Genomic DNA, 22,526 nt, shown 5'->3' with positions numbered 1-22,526 from the left:
AAGAAATAACTCAAAAGTTGTCCCATTTTTTTAATAACAAAAACAAACAAACAAATCATTTTACTATGATTTGTCTATCACGGTGCCCAAAATGAGCAGAATAATAACAATACAACTTGCAAACATAATATAAAGTAAATTTAAAATAGTTTAAATAAAGTACATACTATGATTGATTTTGATTAAATTGATTAATACTAGATATCAAAGTAAACCAAGTAAGAAATTTGTAATAATAAAAAATATATAATATGACCCATCGTCTGTTACTCTGGACCCTTTGTTCACCACACCTCATAGTAAAATCATAGTTTATTAAATGTAATAGAAAATAACCTAATGTCAATCAATCATGATTATGATCATACATATAACTCTTAAGATTCTCCTAACGCAAGAGATAAGCTGGCTTATGAACACAGAAGCATGATAAGTCACGTATCAGTCACTGCTGCTGATAAATTTTATTTCAAAAACTTGTTTGAGTATTTGGCTTTCTTGTCCGATTCAGACACGAAGAGGACTGTGTAAATAACACAGCTCCTTGAGCAGTGCCCCTTTGTGTTATTGCAGGAAACTTATACGAACTATTCTCAATTCCTACTACTACAGTATATTTTATTTGCTGTGAATACACATGTACTTTTTTTTACATTTCTGTTTGTTTTTCTGCACCTGACAGACATGAGCAGGAATTCCACTCCATTCGCTAATATATAGCATGCTTGAATGATATACTGTGTTTGGTTTTTTTATACCGAGAAATGAATGACACAGCCGCTTATAAATGATTTGTAAACTTTTGAACAACAATTTAAAAAATTATACATAAAGCTGGTAAGCTTATACCGGACTTATAATGAAACGTCCTTGTGAGAAGGAACAACGAATCCACACGGCAAAAGTAATCGACGTTTGCACCTACAGTCTAACTTTATTATCATAAGGGGCGTCTCTTCACGCTTGTGTCATTTCCTTCTCCGTGTAATTGTCTCTTAAATAATTAACTTTGGATTCTTTACCAGTGACAAAGATGTCTCATGCACGCATTTTCTCGTAAAAAATAGATAGATATAATACGAGTAGTGCATGGTACAATATTCTTGACAGCAGCTTGATAGGGACCCGCTTTTGGATCGCATACAGTAGAAATATAGAGATTAAAATTTGTAAGAGTTGTTCTAATATGAAGGCCTAGAACGTTACAAGAAGTATGCTTTCTTTTTTTGTCCTCATTCGCCAGAATTATATATTTCTTGTAGAATGCCAATTGCATGCTTGAACGACAAGCAGCAACGGGTTCCTTTCAAGCATGAACAATCATATTTAGACTGAACATGGAATTTTTAATATGTACATTCTGCACATCTTGTAATATTCTTCTGAACATTTTTATATTTTTCTGCCATATTGGCAACCACGCGCTATCGCCATGAATTTCGAGGAAAATTTTGTTAATTCTCATTCAGTGTGGCCTTTTCTAACATGTACCTAAAGCATTGGACCGCATTAAAAGATATCTTTTTAAAGTGTTCTTCTGACGAAGTCGAAGGTGACTTTAGGTGTGCACTCTGTCTGACTATCCGTCCATCCGTCAGTCCGGACGATCAGTTTTCCGGACTTTTTTTCTTTAAGCTTGAATATATTGATTTGTTCTTTAAGCTTGAAGATATTGATTTGATATTATTTGGTGTATTGTTTTATCATGACACGTTTCAGGTCAAGTTCGATTTCACGATTTAAGCTTTTCTCCTTGTTCAGTTAAAGCCCTTTACTTAGAATTAAATTTATGAAGAAATACCTATAATTACTAGATTTCTGTTTAAAGGGAAATAACTCACTCATTTATTTTTCACTTTCCCCAGAATTTAATTTTTAATGAAATACTTATTTATTACTATATTTCTGTTCAAAGGATATAACTCATTTATTTAAAGATACATTGTATCAAGATAAATGACATTTTGGATTCTCTTCTTTTCTATAGTAAATTGGTTGAAGAATTTAGTGGTAGGTTAAAAGCTCCATTACGCTGATTTTTTTAACCGGTAGGGGACTATGTATTGCTATGCAATACTCACATAATGCTTGTTATATATATACTGAGTTGCTTGCATATCTTAATTATATCATTTTTCTATTCCTTTGGATAGATAACTCGTCTTATTCAAATTTGATTTTCAGTCTCGTCTTTTCTTGATTCAAAATATTCCCGTAGAAGTTGATCGTCCTTGCTTTCATATTAAAAGTAGAAAATTGAACATAACGGTGCTTTCCGCATAAGGCTATGATTTGATTCCACTACACAACATGATAGTTTTCTATCATGATGCACTAAAACAACAAGCGAAATACAAATAAAGCAACAACCAAAGACAATCACTACAGTACAGGCTCCTAACATTTTGATAAGCACACAACCCTCTCACAACCTGCATGGCCAGTGTATAAGACCAAACTATAAAATTCACTGAGCTGAAAAAACTCTTGGCTCATTAAATCGAATTTAAGAACACAATAAAACCTAACAAAAAAAACCACCAAAAGCATAATGTACCTATCTAGTTCAGTATTCGCAGTTACTCCCTTATAGACATTAGAGACAATACCGGTATGCAAAGTTCTTATCTTTCAGAATTATATTTATTTGTATTGTATCTAAATTTACGTGTTGGGTCTTTAATAAAAAAAAGTTAGTCAACATATTTACTATATTTTCAAGCAAGATCCATTTTAGTCCATATAGTCTGAGACTTCTATAATTTGTCAATAAGATGGTGTTTGAAACAACCCAGAGTAATACAGAAATATTTATATGATATGAAGGGTTAACATCAACGAAACAGCAACACAACAACAACTGAAACAACGATCATGTACACCTTAAAGACATCACACATTTCCTGTCTATTTATGCTATATTTATATGCAGAGCCAGTTCTACAATTCTGACGCGATTGAAGGGTGTTGGACTATAAAATTGAGAATTGAAATGGGAAACAACCCGATCAAAGAGCAGATAACAACCGAATGCCACCAATGTATCTTCAACACAGAGAGAAAATCCCACACCTAAAGGAGGGCCTCCTATAAAAATCTGTACTATTTCAGTGAAAATGGACCCCATATACTAAACTCCAAAACATAAATGAACTAAAATTCAAAACAAAAACAACCGACATGAGACTAACAAAGACTACAGGCTTGGAAAATGCGACGGGTAAAACATGTTTTAAATGATATCAACTCTCTCATATACGTCTGGTTAATGCAGAATAAATAAACACACACCAATAATCACAGTAAAACTCCTTTTAAAAGTTTTAAACCCACCAAAATATAATTAAAATACACGTCCGATCTTTTATTATAATGGAAGAGTCATGCATGGTTGTACAGAGCTTATTATGTTACATGGTAGAGGCGGATCTAAGGGAATGCTGGAGAAAATTGGCTGATTGTAATAGGTATTCAATGAAGCATGACTGGAGCACCCCCCTTTATGTCAGTCCAGTCCCCATTATAAAACGTTTTGGATCCTCCACTATATGTCTCTACCAAAGGTAATCAACTTTCTTATCATTTAAAGTGATCTGCTAATCTGTAACACATCTGTCGTCACTGAGCAGAGAAACTGTGTCACATCCAGCACAGAGAGTATCCGCAAAAGCAGAGAATAAGAGTATTTATTATTATTCTAACCGGCGATTAGTGAAAAGCATGACATGTATACACAGAAAACTATGCATTGTGATTTGTCACAGAAAAAAACCACATTTGTTATTACATGGAAATGAAATATTAAAAGTTCATTCAGCTAAGAAAATGCTTCATCTAAAAGAAATCTTTCACAATACTTCCCTCCATAAAAATGATAGAGAAGGTAGAATTTTCCAGCAGGTTACCGAGAACCAACTGAGCACCTTTCCTAGCCGACCTCTTCTTATTTTCATATTTGTCGGAGTTCCTTCAGACACTCAGACACTTGTAAAAACAAGAAGATCAAATAAACTAGTCTAGATAATTTTATTTCACATGCATGCAGCATGAATACAATTGAAGAAGTTCTCTCCGCTAACAATCCAAAACGTTTATGATTGTGTCCCATTATACCATTATACTGGAAATTAAAAAAAAAACGCTAAATTCTAGACATTTTACTAGAATTAAATTCCAGGGTAAATTGTCATCGGACTCGATAAAGAGCCAGGGTTTTGTCAAAGACCGTCTCATCATTTTCTCTCTCACATAATTAAAACCTTATAAATGAATAAATGGTGTCAGCTTCACGATTATAGTTCAATACAGGATAGCATTGAGCTAAAAATTATATAGGTGCTGACATTGCAATGTGCATCATTCTATGCACTTTGTAGTTTTCTTGTATATATATGTCGATGTGTATTCATTTGTTCCTTTTGATCGTATGACTTTTGACGTGGATCGGTATTTGTACATCCATCTGCAAGGTTTTTGGCTTTGTGTGTTCCTAATGGGGATGAATCCAGATGTGCAATTCGAATGCATGAATTGAATTTTAAAAGTGTTGTTTTCATTTTATTTATATACGGTGTATATTTCATTATGTTTAACTATACTTTACTATCAACCACCAATTTGAATACCTTTATGGTGTTGTGTCTATGTTTTGTTTGTATGTTTCACGGTAGGGCCGTATATTTTTCCTACCCTGAGTAGTGGAGGCAGTTGAGTATCGCACATTTTTTGGCCTTTTCCCTTTTTGCAATAAAACTCCTCAGAATCCACCACTGGTTAAATTTTTGTTTTATTTCAATAAAAAGCGACTAAAATATATTTAAAATAGTTATAAACCAGAGTTCGATTAAGATTGCGGTAAAGTAAGATTTTTTTACGCTTTATTCTGCTTTATGACTCGTTACAATCTATTTTTACTGAGTTTAGGGGAACAATTTGCGAAATTAAAATGAAAGGCCACCTAAAGTTGTAATAAGAAATGTTGTCCATCCTCAATTTCCAGAACAGTATCTTTCATCTCTAGGATTGTTAAGATGTCTTCCCCTTTCAAGCATGAAAGAATGTGCATATTAAATATTGCTGCTATATATCATTTAAATTGTTTTAAAACATATCGGAAATTATTTGACCCATTTTGTAGACTTGACGAAGAAACTGAGCTTAGAAGATTCCTGTATTTTTGCATATTGATTTTAAAAGCACTGATCATAAATTCTTTGTTTTGCTTGTCTCAAGTGCTGCTTTAATTGTTAAACAACTTTTTTTCAACAAGATATGAATATTCTAACTTGTTAAATGCACTTATTTTTTTTTATGATCCAGAGATTTGAAAATCTTGTTGCACAGAAAATTTGATATTACAAGTGTATTTTCTGATGACATTTTATGCTTGAAAATGCAATTTTATTTTTAAGTGGAATTCTACCAATCTCAGACAAGCATCTTTTTAAGCCTTGCAATGAACACCATAATAATAAATTTGCACTTAAGACCTTAATTTTATAACTTATATCGCCTTTTATTCATAATTCTCTTTGAATTAACAGGAACGAAATAGAGAGCGAATTCCATTAAAAAAATAATATTGTTAAAATTAAAACTAACGCACTTCAAGGACGAACGATACTTGGGCCGAACATACTGTGGGGCGAAGTGACCCAATAGCGAAGAATGGCATCTAGAAAACCGGCAAGAAATCCAAAATTCGGATTTCAGCAAACTCGTGATGATAACTCTAAAACAGTTCACCCAAGTATTTTTAAACAAGCAAGAAAGAGTGGACAATTAAATTTATCTGGAAGATCACTAACAAAAGGTGTGGATAACAAATGAAACTACAGGACACCTTTATTTATGACTACATCATACATGTATGTCTTCTTCTTGTCTCCGTAGAAGCATCCTCTATAAGGATCACCACCATATATTATGGCGTATAAAGGCAGCATTTGGAGCCTGTATCGGTACAGATTAATGTGAGCATTTGCCTACCCAATTCCCCAGCCAGGCCATGACGGGTCTTATTACCAGAAAGTTAACCATCCCTTAACATAATAAAATATGACGAACTCACACACTTACCTGATTCGCTCAGTCCTCAAAGTATAAAAAGTGTATTTTTTCTATGTATCAAATATTGTTTTTTAATATCTGTGTGTTTTAAATGGGAGAGGGTCACCCCGGATGCCCCACAAATTCCTTGGCAAAATACGTCTTAGGAAATAACGAGGAATTGGTTAGGACAAAATCTATCAAACCGCCAATGAACTGAAGGCGCATAGAAAATTGTTTCTATCCGTCGTCTGTGTAAATTATCAGTAAAGTAATGCCCTTTAATGTCAAAGGTCCGTTTTTCGATATGGTTAGCATCAAATGAGCCTTAGTTTTTTTTTTATCACAATCGTCAAACCTCATTTTGTAGCTAAAAGTAAAAGAGGGACAGTCAAACTCATAGATTATCAAAATAGTCAAATGATGGACTGGAGCTGTGCTGGCGGGGATTATTTTTCATGGTACTGCCACGGAAGCCAGATTGTTTCAGGCCAGATGAATGAAAAGCAAATGGGAACCCCCCTCCCCCATTTTATACATTGCTTTATTATTATTTATTTTTTTATAAACTTTATACTCGCTTATATATTCTTTGGTTATCTTTTAAAATTACTCTTTTTCTTGCACCCACCGGAAGCATTGACTATTGGTCAAGTTTGACAGATCAACTTAGAATGTAGATGTAGATGTAGATTGAAAATAAACTGACAACTTCATGGCGGGGGTGGAGTGATCTCAGGTGCTTCAGAAGGGTAAGCAGATCCTGCTCCACATGTGGCACCTGTCGTGTTGCTTATTTTATTGCAAATCCGGTAAATAATCTTATTCGGTAGATCACACCTGTGAAAAGGTAAGGGTATACACCTTATCGCTATTTGTCCATCATTACTGGATATCACACAAGTTCCCGTAAAATTTTGACGTCATAAAACAAAATATCTGACGCCACAATGGAAAAGTGATTGTTGTTGATGTCAAAAGTTCAAGCGGCCAGGTCAGCCGGGATTAGCGATAAGGTGTATATATGGTAGTTATGACATAAGGAACATATCAGATGTCATCAGTGAAACAGTTATTCCATAACTGTGAACCAACACCTGATGGCGTTTGTGAAATTTACGAAGAGATGATTTTAACTTCACCATTTGGAACTCTTAGTTAATAGCTTCCTTGTGAGCAGCAATCCTCTATCAAGGAAATCATGATAGGTAAAACAAGCTCTTAATATAGTATCAATTGTGAGATATATACTCTGTATGCAGGCGCTGCTGGAATGTTGCTACATAATTTGTACCTATATGTTGTAAAACATTTGGTTAATAAAGAATTGACATTTTTTTTTTTTAAGTAGGAATGGTCTTTATCATCAGGCGTCAAAAGGTCATTTTCGGCTACCGCTAGTGCCAAATTGTTCAAAATTTTACCATAATCCATTATATATTCCTATCATGATTTATCTCAAATAATTATCATTACTGTTATTTCTGGAAAGAAATTACCATGATTTGTTTAAGTCAGTTGTCATGCACCAAAAATTACTGCTTACGTCATTTGTCAAGAATTTTTACCATCATTCGCCATGAAGGTACCCTTATTACAACCTTCTTTTTATAATGGTAAAAAATATTTAATGAATAAATTGTGCAAGTTCAACAGTATACTAAACATGGTAAGTATTGCCTTCGAGTATTTGATAATAGAATTTAAAAAAAATTCTGATTTTAGTTCCAGATGAAGTATGGAGAATTAACATCGATGTACCAGAGGAATCTAAGACTGTATCCCTTGACAACACTGATGACAGATGGTGGGAACAGACCGATTTGACGAAATTGATTCTGGCCTCTAATTGGTTGACAGAGCTATCAGAGGACATTAAAGAATTATCGGCCTTAAGTGTCCTGGATGTTAGTAAAACAATGTTATGCATTATTAATCTTCCTTTTATAAGTAATAGAGTATCTTTTAGATCTTTAGACTTCTGGTAATGTAAATACTACACACCTAGCTATTTTTGACAGAATTTAAATTTTATGAACAAATGCATCTCCAGAACAGTGTTCTGCCCAGAATATATTTTGCATATGTCACACATCTTTTTATTAAGAACAAACCTATGCGGGTGGGTAAATAAAAGAGTATAGAATTTTATTAATATAGTTTTTACCTTGCCAAAATATAAACTGCATGTAGTATAGCTCTTTCTATTTTTAAAGATATGATAAATGTCATGGTCGCAGAGCTTTTCTAGTTACATGGCGTCTTTAATTGACAGATGTTATAAAGACTACATTACAATATAACAAATTTAGAATTATTTATATACTGAAACATTATTTCATTCATTTTTTTACATATTCATGAAATTGAAAGAAATATTTGTCAGTACACAGTGTCAACAAGCTGCTCTGGTAAATGTTTATTATATTTATCTTTTTTTTTATAGTGTAATTTTTTTGCATGTCATTTTTATTTGCAGATTCATGATAACAGATTAGAAAGTCTACCACAAGCGATACGTTCATTAAGTAATTTGGTAAAACTTGATGTCAGGTTAGTACTTGTAATAAAAAGACAATTAGGGTCTCCAGTTTATTTTAAGTTGCTTGCAATTCATAAAGAAAAGGGTTTATCAAATCTATGTTCAGAATAATTTATAATTTATAATAGTTAACAAAGATTATGTTCTTTTATTAAAATATTTATAAGAGTTAATTTGATCTATGTTATTTTTTTTAACATTAAATATATCATTTACTGTATACAGTTCTTTCAGTGTGCATTTTATTCATAAAAATTGTATTGGTAACATCAAGGATTTGTATAGTACACAAATTCTTGGTAACATTCTAAGTAATGTTTGATTTCAGTCGAAATCGTCTTAAAGAATTTCCAGCCTGTGTAAGCCAATGTCACAGCCTGGTCAGTTTTCACATTGAACACAATGAACTCATTCATATTGGTCCTGAAATCGGTGACCTGAGGAAACTTGAGGAGTTGGTAGGTACATAAAAATAAACTGGTATATTTGTGCTCAGATTCCAAATATCTTTTGTAAGGTTCATTCTAAGAGATGTAATGCAGTCAAAGAGTTTTAATTTTGAACAAATAGGCTTATAAATGTAGTTTTAATGTGATGATTATGAATTTTACTTTCTAACATTAATGAAGTGAAAACAAAATCATTAAAGTCATTTGAGTACAAACAAAATCATTAAAGTCATTTGAGTACAAACAACATCAAGGCCAAAATATTTTGAGAAAACATATTGAATTGTACACTTTCATAAACTTAAATTATCATCCTTTGACCAGTATCTGAGAACAAGTAACTCTTCTTCTTAAACAAATATATCTTTCTGTAATGCAATATCTTTTACAGGATATATCTAATAACCAGTTAACAAATTTGCCACCAGAAATAGGGTACCTTACTAAAGTTAGCAGACTTAATGTTTCCAATAACAAGTTTCAAAGTTTACCACCAGAACTAGGATGCATGGATGGTGAGTTATTATTTTATTTCCATATCCCTATGAATGTTAGGGTGTTTTGATAGTTGTTGCTTTAGCAGAATATGAATTGATTTCCAATGAGACAACTATTCATTAGAGACTAAATGACATATAAGTTACCAACTACAGGTCACCATAGGGACTTCAAACAATGAGCACAACCCATACAGCATAGCAAGCTATGGAGGAGAAATATATGAGGCCTGGACATGACAAAATGTAAAACAATCAAGTCACTTGACTTTTTATAATTTAATACTGGTGATGATAATTCTCTGAAACTATTGTTTTTAAGAAATTTACTGAGTGTTTAAATCAGCATGAACAATTTGGAATGGACATAAACATTTTCTTTTATTGTAATAATATGTCAGGAAGTTTATGATACATGTACCATAAGATTATTTGAATATTAATTTATGGATTTTTTTTTATTATTTCAGGCTTAAGATTTTTTGATGCTACACATAATCAGATATCTGTGTTGCCTTCAGACTTTGGTAATCTGATGCATCTTGAACAACTGTATTTACGACATAATAAACTGCAGTATTTCCCACTACTGTCAAAATGTCAAAATTTGAAGGTAATTGCCATGTCTGAAGATATTAATACCAATGCTTTATTTTTATTCAAATATATTGATTATCTCCCTTTGAGAAGATTATTTAAGTGCCAGTCTTTGTAAGAATCAGGCAATTTAGGTAAAAATTAAAACATGATTAGAAAAAAAAAACACCCAGCTAATCATACTATGTAATACTAACCATCATCCTGAGTTATAAAGTATTAGTCTTTTGTTTGTGTGTGTCTGGAAATATCAAATAACTTGGTTAGAAAAATGGTTAGAATGATAGCAAATTACAGAGTTATCCCCCTTATTCATTAATTTCTAGTGCATTTCAACCAAATTGTATCTTCTATTACCACAACAGAAAATCGAAATGAACGTTATTTTTGTGCATAGCTACATATCATGAACTGAAATCAATGTCAAATTGGGTGGGTTTTTTTGGTCATGTTTTCACCACTGCCTGATTCTAATAGGCAGACTGGCACTTAATACAGTAACAATTGTTTTTTTGTTTGTTTTTCAGTGTTCTCCCCAGGCCCTTAAAGGACCACGGGCCCGCGATGTATAATTTTCTGCCGCGGTGGTATCGTTCTTGCCGCGATGTATAATTTTTCTCCGTGGTGCAAAAGTTTTCGGTAAAAAAATCGTATTAAAATCGGTTTACAGATAACTTCAACTTTACATCAAAATTGACCAGTGTTAACCAGTTTAATCCAGTATTGACAAGTAGATTGTTTACACCACGTGATTGATTTACCTGTTGAGGTTAACCTTGATGATTGGATTTAATCCATGTACATGATTCTTTTGTGTTTTAATTAATTAAGAGATCATTATTTTAATAAAAGACTTGTGAGGGACAAGCAGACATTTGTTAATGAACCCTATTACGCCAGTCTCAAGTCAAAATAATTTGCCTTTTAGGAATTAATTGTGGAGTTACTTCCCCTGATTTTGCTAATTACAAATAAATGCTCCTTACATATAATTTCTCATTGCAAACAAAAATAAAGTACAAATTGAATGCAAAATTATATTAGAATGTTACATTAAGGATAAAAACATTCTTAGAACATATCAACAAAAATGTTTTGCAAATTATTTTTGAGAATCATACCATTATTGATGCACAGACATATTATAATTAATGGGTATTTTTTATTAGTGATGAAATTTCTACTGTAACAGGTCTTAAAAGCCTACTGCTACAAATGTAATACATTCCCATGCAACACTTAAAATAGGAATGAACTTTGTAAAAAGATAACTCTTATAAAGCACTCTCCATGTCTGTAACAAATTATTAATCATAAAAACAAATATGTTGTTGTCTAAAACTATGGAAAATAGTTTTTAATTTACTGAAGGTTCTGTATCAAAAAGTTCATTGTTATGGGGAATGTGTAGTGTACCTACAAGTATCGGGACAAAATGGCTTGATAAAAATATAAGAAGTGACTTTAGCTTAAAGACTAATTGTGCTTTCTTTTATTTATTCTTCAAAGATATTAAAGTATACAAACTGTTTATTGATTTACTTTTTCTACCAATAATTTTCTGACCCAAAGTCCTACAACACAGTACCACAGTAAAAAAAACAAAGGCAAACAGGTATTGACAAAAAGTAACAAGAAAAAAATAAGCGACGCAACGCGACACAAAATACTGTAAAATTCATTTCGTCACGCGTTACCCTGGTGCTATCCAAAAATCCTGGGGAGAACACTGTTTTTGTTTTGTTTTCCAAAGCAATGGTCCCTCAAAATGAAACCTTTCACAGTGAAAGGCACACATCATTTTGAAAAGATTCTTCTTTTTAGGTTACAACATAATTTAAATCAGTAGATATTTTTTATACCAAGGTTGGTTTCTCAGCTTATAAAAGGAACCAAAATTCATAAACTTAACCAATTTAGAAATTTGTATACACTTGTTGTCAGTATGGTGTTTTATGATACCTGTATACACATGTTGGGTTCACTGAAATTTGTCTCTGATACTTCACTCCAAATGAAGGGTGTAAACTGGTATATATCTGTGGTTCTGTTTATCCATCTGCCCAATCCCATGATTTTTTTGTCAAATTCCTAGGAACAAAAATACAGCTTTGTGAAATTTGGTTTCAAGCTTCAAGTCATGTTATACATTTACACTTTCTGCTTACCAAGTACAGATCTGTTTGTCAGAGATGTATATGATGGATTGAGATAAAATAAATGGATTCATTACATATTTAGTAACACTTCATCTTTCTGACAAGTTTGATTTAACCTTGAATCAGTTTCAGTGATCACATTTTATATTTGATGCTCAAACTTTTAGACATGTAGTTGAAATAAAGGTACACGAATATCATGAGTTACGCATGGTACATCTGTTTTATAAAGTTAAATAAGTTTATAGTTGGATATTACTATTTTTTATTGTAATTTTTTATAAATCTTTTTTCTACTTGCATTGGCTTGATTACTGATTGTTTAGGAGTTACATCTTGGTAATAACCAGCTGAAAGAATTAACAGCAGAACATTTAAATCACTTGGAAACCCTCAGTGTACTGGATATAAGGGACAATAAAGTATCTGTTATACCAGATGAAATTGTTGTGCTGACTGGACTTCAAAGACTTGACCTGACAAACAACGATCTGACAGGGTATGTTGTAATTTATTACGGTAAATTTCCTATCATGATTTTCTTGATAGAAGGTTGCTGCTCACAAGGAAGCTACTAAACCAAGAGTTCCAAATGGTAAAGTTGAAATCATCCCTTCCTAAATTTTATGGTTGCCATCACGAGTTGGTTGACCATTATAAAATAACCGTTTCACAAATATTGGATATATTTCCTTACGTTGTAACTACAATCCCCTTCCCTTTCATGAATGTGACCTACCGAATTAGACTATTTACTGGATTTGTTATCACATAAGCAACAGGATGGGTGCTACATGTGGAGCAGGATCCGCTTACCCTTCCGGAGCACCTTAGATCATCCCTTGTTTTTGGTGGTGTTTATGTTGCTTATTCTTTAGTTTTCAATGTTGTATCATGTTTACTATTGTTTGTCTGTCTGTTTTTTTCCCTTTTTTTTAGCCATGGCGATGTCGGTTTATTTTCGATTTATGAGTTTGACTGTCCCTCTGGTATCTTTCATCCCTCTTTTATTAGTCAAGGGGAAAGAAATGAGGTCTTACCTTATGAACAATAACTTTTATAATAGGTTTTAATTCTGTGAATATTAATGCTAATAAAGAACGAATACTTCAGTGCAAAAGTTTTTGACCTAATAAATTTTGTATGACATTAATTTGCTCATTAAGAGGCAGAAGATACCAACTGGACAAACAAAACTTACAAGTCAAATAAAAGCTGACAACACCATGACAAAAAAACAAAAAAAATGAAAAGACTAACAAGTTCAGAAATCAAAAGTTTGAGCAATTGGAACCCTGACAATAACCAGGGGTGAACTCAGATGCTCCTGATCTACATGTGGCAAGTTGAACTTAAATGTAACTTCATTAAAATATTCAAAGAAAATAATACAGCATTAAAAAAACTAGTCTTTTAAAGTTCACCGCTTGTCAGATACCAATACTATAGATTAACAAATATGAATAGATCAATAATGCATTTATTAATAGTCAGAAAAACAAAGTTCTGTGACAAAGAAAATGGTTGAACAGTAGTTTTGCGAACAATTTACTAAACCAGTAAACATTTTTTTTAACATAGTATGATTATATACACAGCTACCAGCGTCAATTAAAAACACTATTTAAGCATTACAGATTTTTTTTTAAAGAATATAGATATCTAAGTCCTTAGTATTGATTGAGTAATGTATAGAAGTCAACATGCAATATTTTATTACAAGAAAATTTTGGTTTTCAGATTGCCTTATGCTATGGGAACAATGACTGCACTAAAGGCTGTTGTTTTGGATGGAAATCCTATGAAATCAATCAGAAGGGACATAATAATGGTAAATTTTCACCTAATTTTTTTTTCAAGTATTCAGTTGTTTTACTTGTCTAAATTAAAATCTTCTCTATGGTATCATCTTACTGAATAATCATATAAGGCTACCCAATTTTTTTGATATTCTTTGTTAGTCAATGTGCCATGAAATGACAGATGTTAATGAAACTTAGTACAGTTGTAGGACACTGCCTGTAAATATTTGTGTTTAAAGAAATATGATGCTGGTTCTACCTGTTGAAGGGGAGATAATTGAACTCACTTTTAACTCAATGTTGCAATAAGTGGTAATAGTCTCTGATAAGCAGTTATACAAGTTTGTATAAACAGCTAAACATATACTGTATTGAGAGACTTTACCTGATTGTAGAACACCATATGAAGATGTGCTTAAAGGAATATAATCTGGGTCCTTCATATCAGGGGCAGATAATAAAACTTACTTGAATATTGCAATGTCTGGTAATAGCCTCATGTTACTTCTCCTGAATAGCTGTATGGATATCAATGAAAATGTAAACAGTTGTAAAGCTCATCCTGTGGTTGTGAAAAATGAGATATAATCCTGGGCATGCATGTTCAAGAAGTGATAAACTTGCAAGATGATCCGAGTACACAGTTATTTCGTAGTGCATTTCTTTTAGACAATAAATGAAAATTAAAAATTCCCACCTGCGCTATCTCAATAATATGTTTACCGTGTGTTGTACTACTTTTGGACAATTTTATGTTTAGGGGGTCTTGAAATCTTTTGACAGTTTCCGAAGTGCTAATTTTTTACCTTTTTCAGCTGGACCTAATCACTACTTTATATTCATATTTATGACCCAATTTTTTTTACAGTGTCATTCCACCCCCACCCCCCAACTTACTATATGAGGCATAAAACATGGAGAAATAAATTTGGAATGGGTATAACAAAAATTGGCAAGTAACGCACTGTCCACACTAAGGACTATACTCGTGGACAACGAAAATTAAAGGAAGATAACTGTGTACTTGGACCAGATGGGGGAACTTTTGTGCATTCACTCACAATTCTATTTTCATTATTTGTAACCTGAATTATCCCACTTCAGATTTGTTCATTTCTTTGTTAAATTTGAATCATATCCCAAGATTTTTCTCCTATATTAAAAACAATTTGATTTTTTCAATTTCATTGTTTAAGAGAGGAACAACAGAAATAAAGAAATATTTGATGAGTAGAATGGAAAACACAGACATACCTGTCAGTAATAAAGGTGTCCACAGTGGCCAGGGAGAATCGGGAATCATTGGTGGTACTGGCCAAGGAGTCAATGCACATGATATTTGTCAGTCAAAGGCTTTAGATTACAGGTAACAAGACAACACCAGAAGATAAAAAATTGTCATGAATTTATATTTTCAATGAAATTTATTCTCAAATGTATTTTTGATACAATATAGCTCAAATTGTATGAGTTTTACATGTTGCTTTTAACTGCTTAAGTTTTAAAATATTCTAGCTGTCAGAAATTTTGAAATGTCTTTAACTTAATGCAATAAAGGAATGGTATGATTAATAAGAAGTGTGTTGTTATTTAAACTGTGTTATTTTGTTGAATGTATCTTTGAAATGAACTTATTTTATTTTTTCTAGTAACAAGAAGACATCAGATGTATCAGATGATGTATGGACCGTAGCTCAGAAAGGGGAGATAACTTCTGTCAACCTCAGTAAAAATACATTCACAGATATTCCTCCAGGGTAACTTTTATAATTTCTCTAGACTTTCAAAAATGTTAAAATCAATTTGATAATGTTTATATACTCATTTAAAGGGTATAGAAAATGATTTTTGTCTCACCTTGACAAAGTGAAAACGTTTGACTTAGATAAATTATGCTGTTTGGAAGCAGTGTTGATGATGCTGTTAGCAATTTGTTTCATTATCTCTGTAAACATCATATGTGAACAGTATTCCATCTTGTTTTTGATTGAATAATTTGTTTTAATACTGCATGTGGATTAAGAAATTGAATATGTCTTCTGCCATTACATATCAGGCTGACAATAAAATGTACGTTATTGAAATGGTAGAACATGATGAAATCTTGACTTAAGATAAATCAAATAGCTATGTTAGATCACTCAGATTTTTTCAGGTTCAACTGTTTTATGCAGATAGTCCAGACATTACCCTCTTTGAAAAAAGACATTTTATAATTAAGGCCACACCAATTTAATTTCTTGTTCTACAGATTTTTGGACTCCCAAATTTGGGGCAAGCGAGCGATTTAAAAATTTTAATAAAAAAATATTTAATTTGCAAATTTTTGAGGCGAAGCTTGAAAAGTAAAGGCAAGCGATTATAATTTTTTTTTGTAAACATGAAATAGTAGGTTTTGACAATATCAAAACTTGATTTATCACTTGTACTTTGACATTTCTTTAATTTCTGAAGTATTTTTTCCCTGTTCACCAAGAAATAATTAAGTCTGGTCTGACAATGAGACAATTCTCCATCCAAGTTATAATCATTTTGGGGGCAAACCCTTAATGTTATAAATATCCCTTTTACATGTTTAATGAGGGATCAATATAAGTTATAATATATTTGTTTGTAAAAAAGGGCTCATATTTTCTCAAAGAACTATATATCTATCTGGTATAAAATGGTCAAAACATGTCCAAGAATTTTTGTAATATTCCTGGCATTTAACCATGTTTACCCATTTACTTTTAACAGTTTAATTTTATTCAAAATAAGTGGACCCCTCTTTTAGAAAAGTTTGTTTAAAATATGATGTAACTCTCCTCTTTTTGAGTACAAAATTCTAAGTTTTCAAAAGGTTTTGTATAGAAGAACTATACAAATCCTTGGTATTTCTATTTTCTTTTCTACATCAGTAAAATTACCCCTTGTCTGAGGGAGGGTTGTTCTCAACCTGATTAGGACAAACACAAGTCAAAGTACAACCTTTTACACAGGGCTTTGATACAGACCAAACAGCAAGTTAAAAGGACCCCAAAATTATTAGCGTACACGATTCGAACAGGAAAACCAACAATTTAATTTATATATATCCAAATGGGAAAATACCAATGAACAACATCAACAAACCATAACTGCTGAACAACAGGCCCCTGAATTATTCAGGACAGGTGCATAAACATGCAGCGGCTATGGATAGTTTTGTTTTGCCAGCATACAATATAATGGCAGTTGAAGGCAAATCCTTCAGAAGTTCTTTGTACTTTATTCTAACATGGAAGTATTCTAACAAGGAACATTTTTTGATAGGGAATATAAGTAAGGGTGAAAGAAACGATTTTTTTGTTCTTTACAGGTATTTCCCCTGTTATAAATTTATATCATAGCACTCCCACTTTGGATAATTAGATTTCATGCTAAAACAAATATTCTCACAAATATTTACACAGTGTGGTGGGGTGCTTTATGTTTAAAATTGTTCTATACAGGTTAGACTGTTTTTTTAAAAACAAATGTTAATATCTTTTTATAATATTTACAAAAAAAACGGTGCGGGAAATGGACATGATTACATTTCCAGATGCGGGAAGCGGGAATATGAAAAAAATAAAAATAAATCTGTTTTGAAAAAGGGGTGGGCGGGTCCGTCAAACAAGGTATCAGATTGGTGTGGCCTAATATCAAAATAAGAAAGACATGCTCTTAAAATTAGGCTGTTTTAACAGTATACCTAACTATTTAAGCTGTGAAATATTGAAATGCAATATTTCATTGCTTTGAATTATAATTGTTGCTATAAATCACTTAGTAGTTTCCATAAAAATATTGTGATTCTGTTTTATTGTAGGATGATATGTTTGTCTGAATGGCTGAAAGAATTAAATATGGGAATGAATAGAATAACAGTATTAAACCCAGATATAGGATTGTATATAAAACTGACTATGTTAGATTTGAGGTGAGCAATAGAATAACAGTATTAAACCCAGATATAGGATTGTATATAAAACTGACTATGTTAGATTTGAGGTGAGCAATAGAATAACAGTATTAAACCCAGATATAGGATTGTATATAAAACTAAGTATGTTAGATTTGATGTGAGATATAGTACATTTTCTAGATAGATATTTTGAATTGATATTAACTAAATTCTACTGATATAAGATAAGATAAGAAAGATAAGAATTTTATTAATCTAATCAAGAACTCATAAAGGGCATCATTTTACAACACAGTGTGATTGGAAAAAGCAAAACAGAAAACTAATACCATACTATAACAGTTGTAGTGTCATATTACGAACAATACATTACATTCTGATATTTTCAGCTAAGATTAGTATGAACACGTTGATTATGTTTAAATATTTTTAGGCGGTACTGATATTTACACTGCCAATCATGTTTTTGTATCATTGTCTTTTTTGTGCATTTTATTACTTAGAATATATAATGAATAATCTAGGGAATTACTTATACGATATTAGATTTAAACCAATAACAGACAACACATCAAAAAGTAACCCAAATAATTCAGTTCATATGTTTATCTTCTGTTAATCAATCATTTGGATTTAGGTCAGAATTGACCTTTAACAATAAAACAGAGCTGACTGTTAATTGATCACCTTTCCTACAGGGCACCAGTCAAAGTCCTGGATTAATTAAGATTTTTTAGTATGTTTGGACATCAGCCCTCGCAAGAAGAAAGGAAGATTAGGTTGAGGGACTGAATTATTAAGGTAAATTGTAAAGTAAAAAGTAAATAATGGAAGTTTTTGATATAACATTGTACACTTTATTTATAGGAATAATCAGTTGACCAGTTTGCCCAGTGAAATGTATTCATTATTTCAACTGAGAGAATTGTACATATCCTATAACAGGTCAGTATATTTACAATTAATTTGTAAATATCATATAAGTTCATTTCTTTTATTCTAACCAATCTATATCTTGCCCAAATAGTTTATTGTATTACCAGGGTAATATATTTTCTGCATAAACATGTTGGTTAGCTAGATCTCACTAGTCAAGTTCAATTTTGTTTTGCTTTCCTAAATTCTCTATTGTGACAAGAAAGTGTGACCTTACCTGATGAATTCTCATCAAAATAACATGACCTTTTTAGCAAAGAATGATGAACAAATTTAAAAAGATAAAGTTTTCTTACATATCATTCCTTCCTCTTTTATTCAATAGGGATTTCACTGAATGCAAAACCAAATTTAGAACTATCTACATAATATCAATGATTAGTAATGAAGGATAGACATTTCAGCGTGTGCACTCTTGTGTTTTAAAGGGGTTGGTTTTATATTTGATTACTGCCTACCGATACGTTTTCAGTGTTGTATTTCCTGCTATTTTATTTTCCAATGTAAGTATGGGTTCTTCTGGTAAGATAAAAATATTTGAAGGAACATAGCATGATAAAGCATGCAACTTTTTGTTTGATCATGCAGGTTATTGTATAATAATCGATTTATTGATTTCTTTTTGTATTCTAGAATCTTACAACTGTTTGTTTCAGATTTACCTCTATGCCTAGTGTTGTTTATCAACTTAAGAAGTTAGAGAATCTCTTTGCTGATACTAATAAAATAACCCAGATAGATGCTGATGGATTTAAAGGTCTCCCAATGTTGGCCACACTAGACCTGCAGAACAACAACATAGACCAAGTGCCTCCAGAGTTAGGAAATTGTACACAAATTATGTAAGTCAGGAATTTGTACACAACAAGAACGTTACACACTTAAGTATTTTATGTGGGAAATGTTGTAGAGAAACTGTAAGCATTAAAAATTATCAGGAGGTGTAGTTCTACAAAGTGAACACAAATAATAAACATCTTTAAAATTGTACGCTGACTCTTTATAGAAGTTATAGCCCTTGAGAGACTATTTTTACCCATTTATGTGTTTTTGCAAAGTAGAAAGAGAGAAAATGTAAACAACATAATTTCATAAAATGGTGAATTTGAGTTAAATCAAATTTTCTTGCACACATATGAAATATGTCAGGAAAAAAGAACAAAGTAAACATCTGTCTTACAGGAAACAGTACACTGATTAAGAAACTTAGATACTTAATGTAGTTTATCTGTTGAAATTTTAGAATCATCCCCTGCCCATTTATACACACAAAACAAACACATTCCCTTGCACACATGTATAAAATCAAAAGAATATCATACATGGTATTTTCACCATTACATAAATATTACACAAGTTTATAAGCAAATAAATACATATTTCTATTGTATTGTATAACATTTTTTGTTTGTTTAAATGTACCTGTAGTGAATTTTCTTTACTTTCAGGTCATTACAGTTAAATGGGAATGCATTTAGAAATCCTCGACCTGCTATTTTAGCTAAAGGAACATTGGCATTGCTGGAATATTTACGTAGTCGCATTGTATCATAGCATTGGAAATTAAAATGCTTGGTATTAAAAAAGTGCTATTTAAGACATACATATGAAGATACCATAAGTACATCGATATTTTGCTTTAATATGATAAAGTTTTGATTTCTACAATTATTGTTCCTTTGATTGAATTTTCAAACTTTATCATATAACTATTTTTGTTCTTTCCATGAAGGAATTGGTAAACACAAAATCAATAGAATTGATTATTTAAATTCATGCATATTTTGTGTGGTGCAATATGGTGGACTATATATTATTTTTTATACACTGTTTTCTGTGATTAGATTCTATGCATTAAATTATAACTTTTTAGTTTTTGTGATAATTTTATTTGATCTTGAGGCATTACTACAATAAAAAACATTACTCTTATTATATGTACATGAACTATTTGTCACTGGACAATGTAGACTTTTTATATGAATTTGAAAATAGTGTACACATAATTGTGTACTTCTATTCACTTATCCAATAAATTAAATGTAAACGATGGGAAAAATTCAAAATGCAAATGTGTGTTGTGATTGCCAATGAGACAACTTTTTAAATGATGTGAATTTGAGCACTTAAAAGGTCACCATATTGTCTCCAACAATGAACAAAACACATATCACATAAGTGCTCTCACTGGTACTATCCTTGTCAGATTTTGATCAAACCTATACTATAGGTTAATATCAGCAATATCCTTGGCAAGTTTTTCAAATGTTAGATGATTCACTTTATTTTAAAAGAGTTATGTCCCATGGAAATATTAAAATTTATGGAAAATATAAAAAAGAAGATGTGGTATGATTGCCAATGAGACAACTATCCACAAAAGACCAAAATGAATACAGGATAAAATGGCCTTATAAGCGCTCTCAAAGGTTTCTAAAGATTTTTATATCTGTAACAAATTCTATAATGGTGGAGGAATACCTTTTTATGGCCCCACAACAAAGTTGTCGAGGACACATAGTTTTTACCCTTTTTCGAAATTCCGAAATTCTGTAATTCCATAATTCCATAATTCCGTCATTCCGCAACAAACCATTATACGGCTTTTTTTTCTAAACGGCTTTAGATATTGGACTGATTTTTGGTACTGTATTTGAGTTATCCATGATGAGTTACAGATCAAGTTTGAGTTTCATTCTGCTTCACTAATTTTTGTCGAAATTACGGGCTTTGGACTTTGATAATTGTCGAAAATCACAGTTATAGACTTTTTTTCTAAAGGGCTTTAGATATTGGGCTGATTTTTGGTATATGAGTTAACCATGATGAGTTACAGATCAAGTTTGAGTTTCTGATAAATTGTTGAAAATCACAGTTATACAGATTTTCTTCTAAACAGCTTTAGATATTGGACTGATTTTTGGTATGTGAGTTAACCATGATGAGTTACAGATCAAGTTGAGTTTCGTTACGCTTCACTAATTTTTGTCGAAATTACAGGCTTTGGACTTTGATAAATTGTTGAAAATCTCAGATATATGGTTTTTTTCAAGGCATTAAGATTTTGGGTAGATTTCGTATATGTGAGACCACCATCTTGTTTGTGTCCGCATTTGTTGTTGAAATTGCTGATTTTAATAATGGGGCCATTTGTGTCGTTTTGACACATCTAGTTTTAAAAGAATTATATAAATGTCTTTAGAAATATATATTAAGTGCAACTCTGAGGATACCAGGTACTTATACATCCTGACACAAAAAGACACAATGAACAGATCTGAGAGTACTCGCAGTTATCTGGCAGCTAGTTCAAAGCCACCAACAACTAATAAAAAAATCATGCATGTAAGACTAAATAATTGTTTACAAAAATCCTTTGTCTTCATGCCTGAGCAGATGCATGATAAATATAAGGAAATCAAGACACCTGGAAAATGCTAAACAAAACTCTGCAAATCATAACTGAATTATATTTATGAGATATTTCTCAAGTTAGCTAGCCTGGTGCAAATTTCATTTCAATCCATCAGCTTGAGGATTTTTTATTAACAAGTGAAAACCTTCTAAA

General features: G+C 31.7%; 1 protein-coding gene across 2 annotated transcripts; it reads left to right on the top strand.

Moving 5' to 3' along the window:
- The first annotated feature begins 5,639 nt into the window (after positions 1-5,639).
- LOC134690132 (leucine-rich repeat-containing protein 40-like) lies at positions 5,640-20,830 on the top strand. 2 transcript variants are annotated; one of them, XM_063550108.1, is made up of 14 exons: positions 5,640-5,812; positions 7,774-7,955; positions 8,528-8,601; positions 8,919-9,048; positions 9,431-9,554; positions 10,007-10,149; positions 12,619-12,791; positions 14,033-14,123; positions 15,291-15,460; positions 15,744-15,851; positions 17,927-18,037; positions 18,890-18,967; positions 19,615-19,800; positions 20,407-20,830. In XM_063550108.1, exons 1-14 carry the CDS (start codon positions 5,668-5,670, stop codon positions 20,510-20,512), a joined length of 1,821 nt encoding a protein of 606 aa, XP_063406178.1. In that variant the 5' UTR covers positions 5,640-5,667; the 3' UTR covers positions 20,513-20,830. The 2 variants fall into 2 exon arrangements, with proteins under 2 accessions (XP_063406178.1, XP_063406188.1); XM_063550118.1 differs by lacking the exon at positions 19,615-19,800.
- Positions 20,831-22,526: the final 1,696 nt, after the last annotated feature.

Source organism: Mytilus trossulus, chromosome 1 (genome assembly GCF_036588685.1).
Source record: "Mytilus trossulus isolate FHL-02 chromosome 1, PNRI_Mtr1.1.1.hap1, whole genome shotgun sequence".
Taxonomy (NCBI): Eukaryota; Metazoa; Mollusca; class Bivalvia; order Mytilida; family Mytilidae; genus Mytilus; species Mytilus trossulus.
The sequence above is the reverse complement of the archived record's forward strand: the minus strand, read 5'-3'. Positions and strand labels throughout refer to the sequence as shown.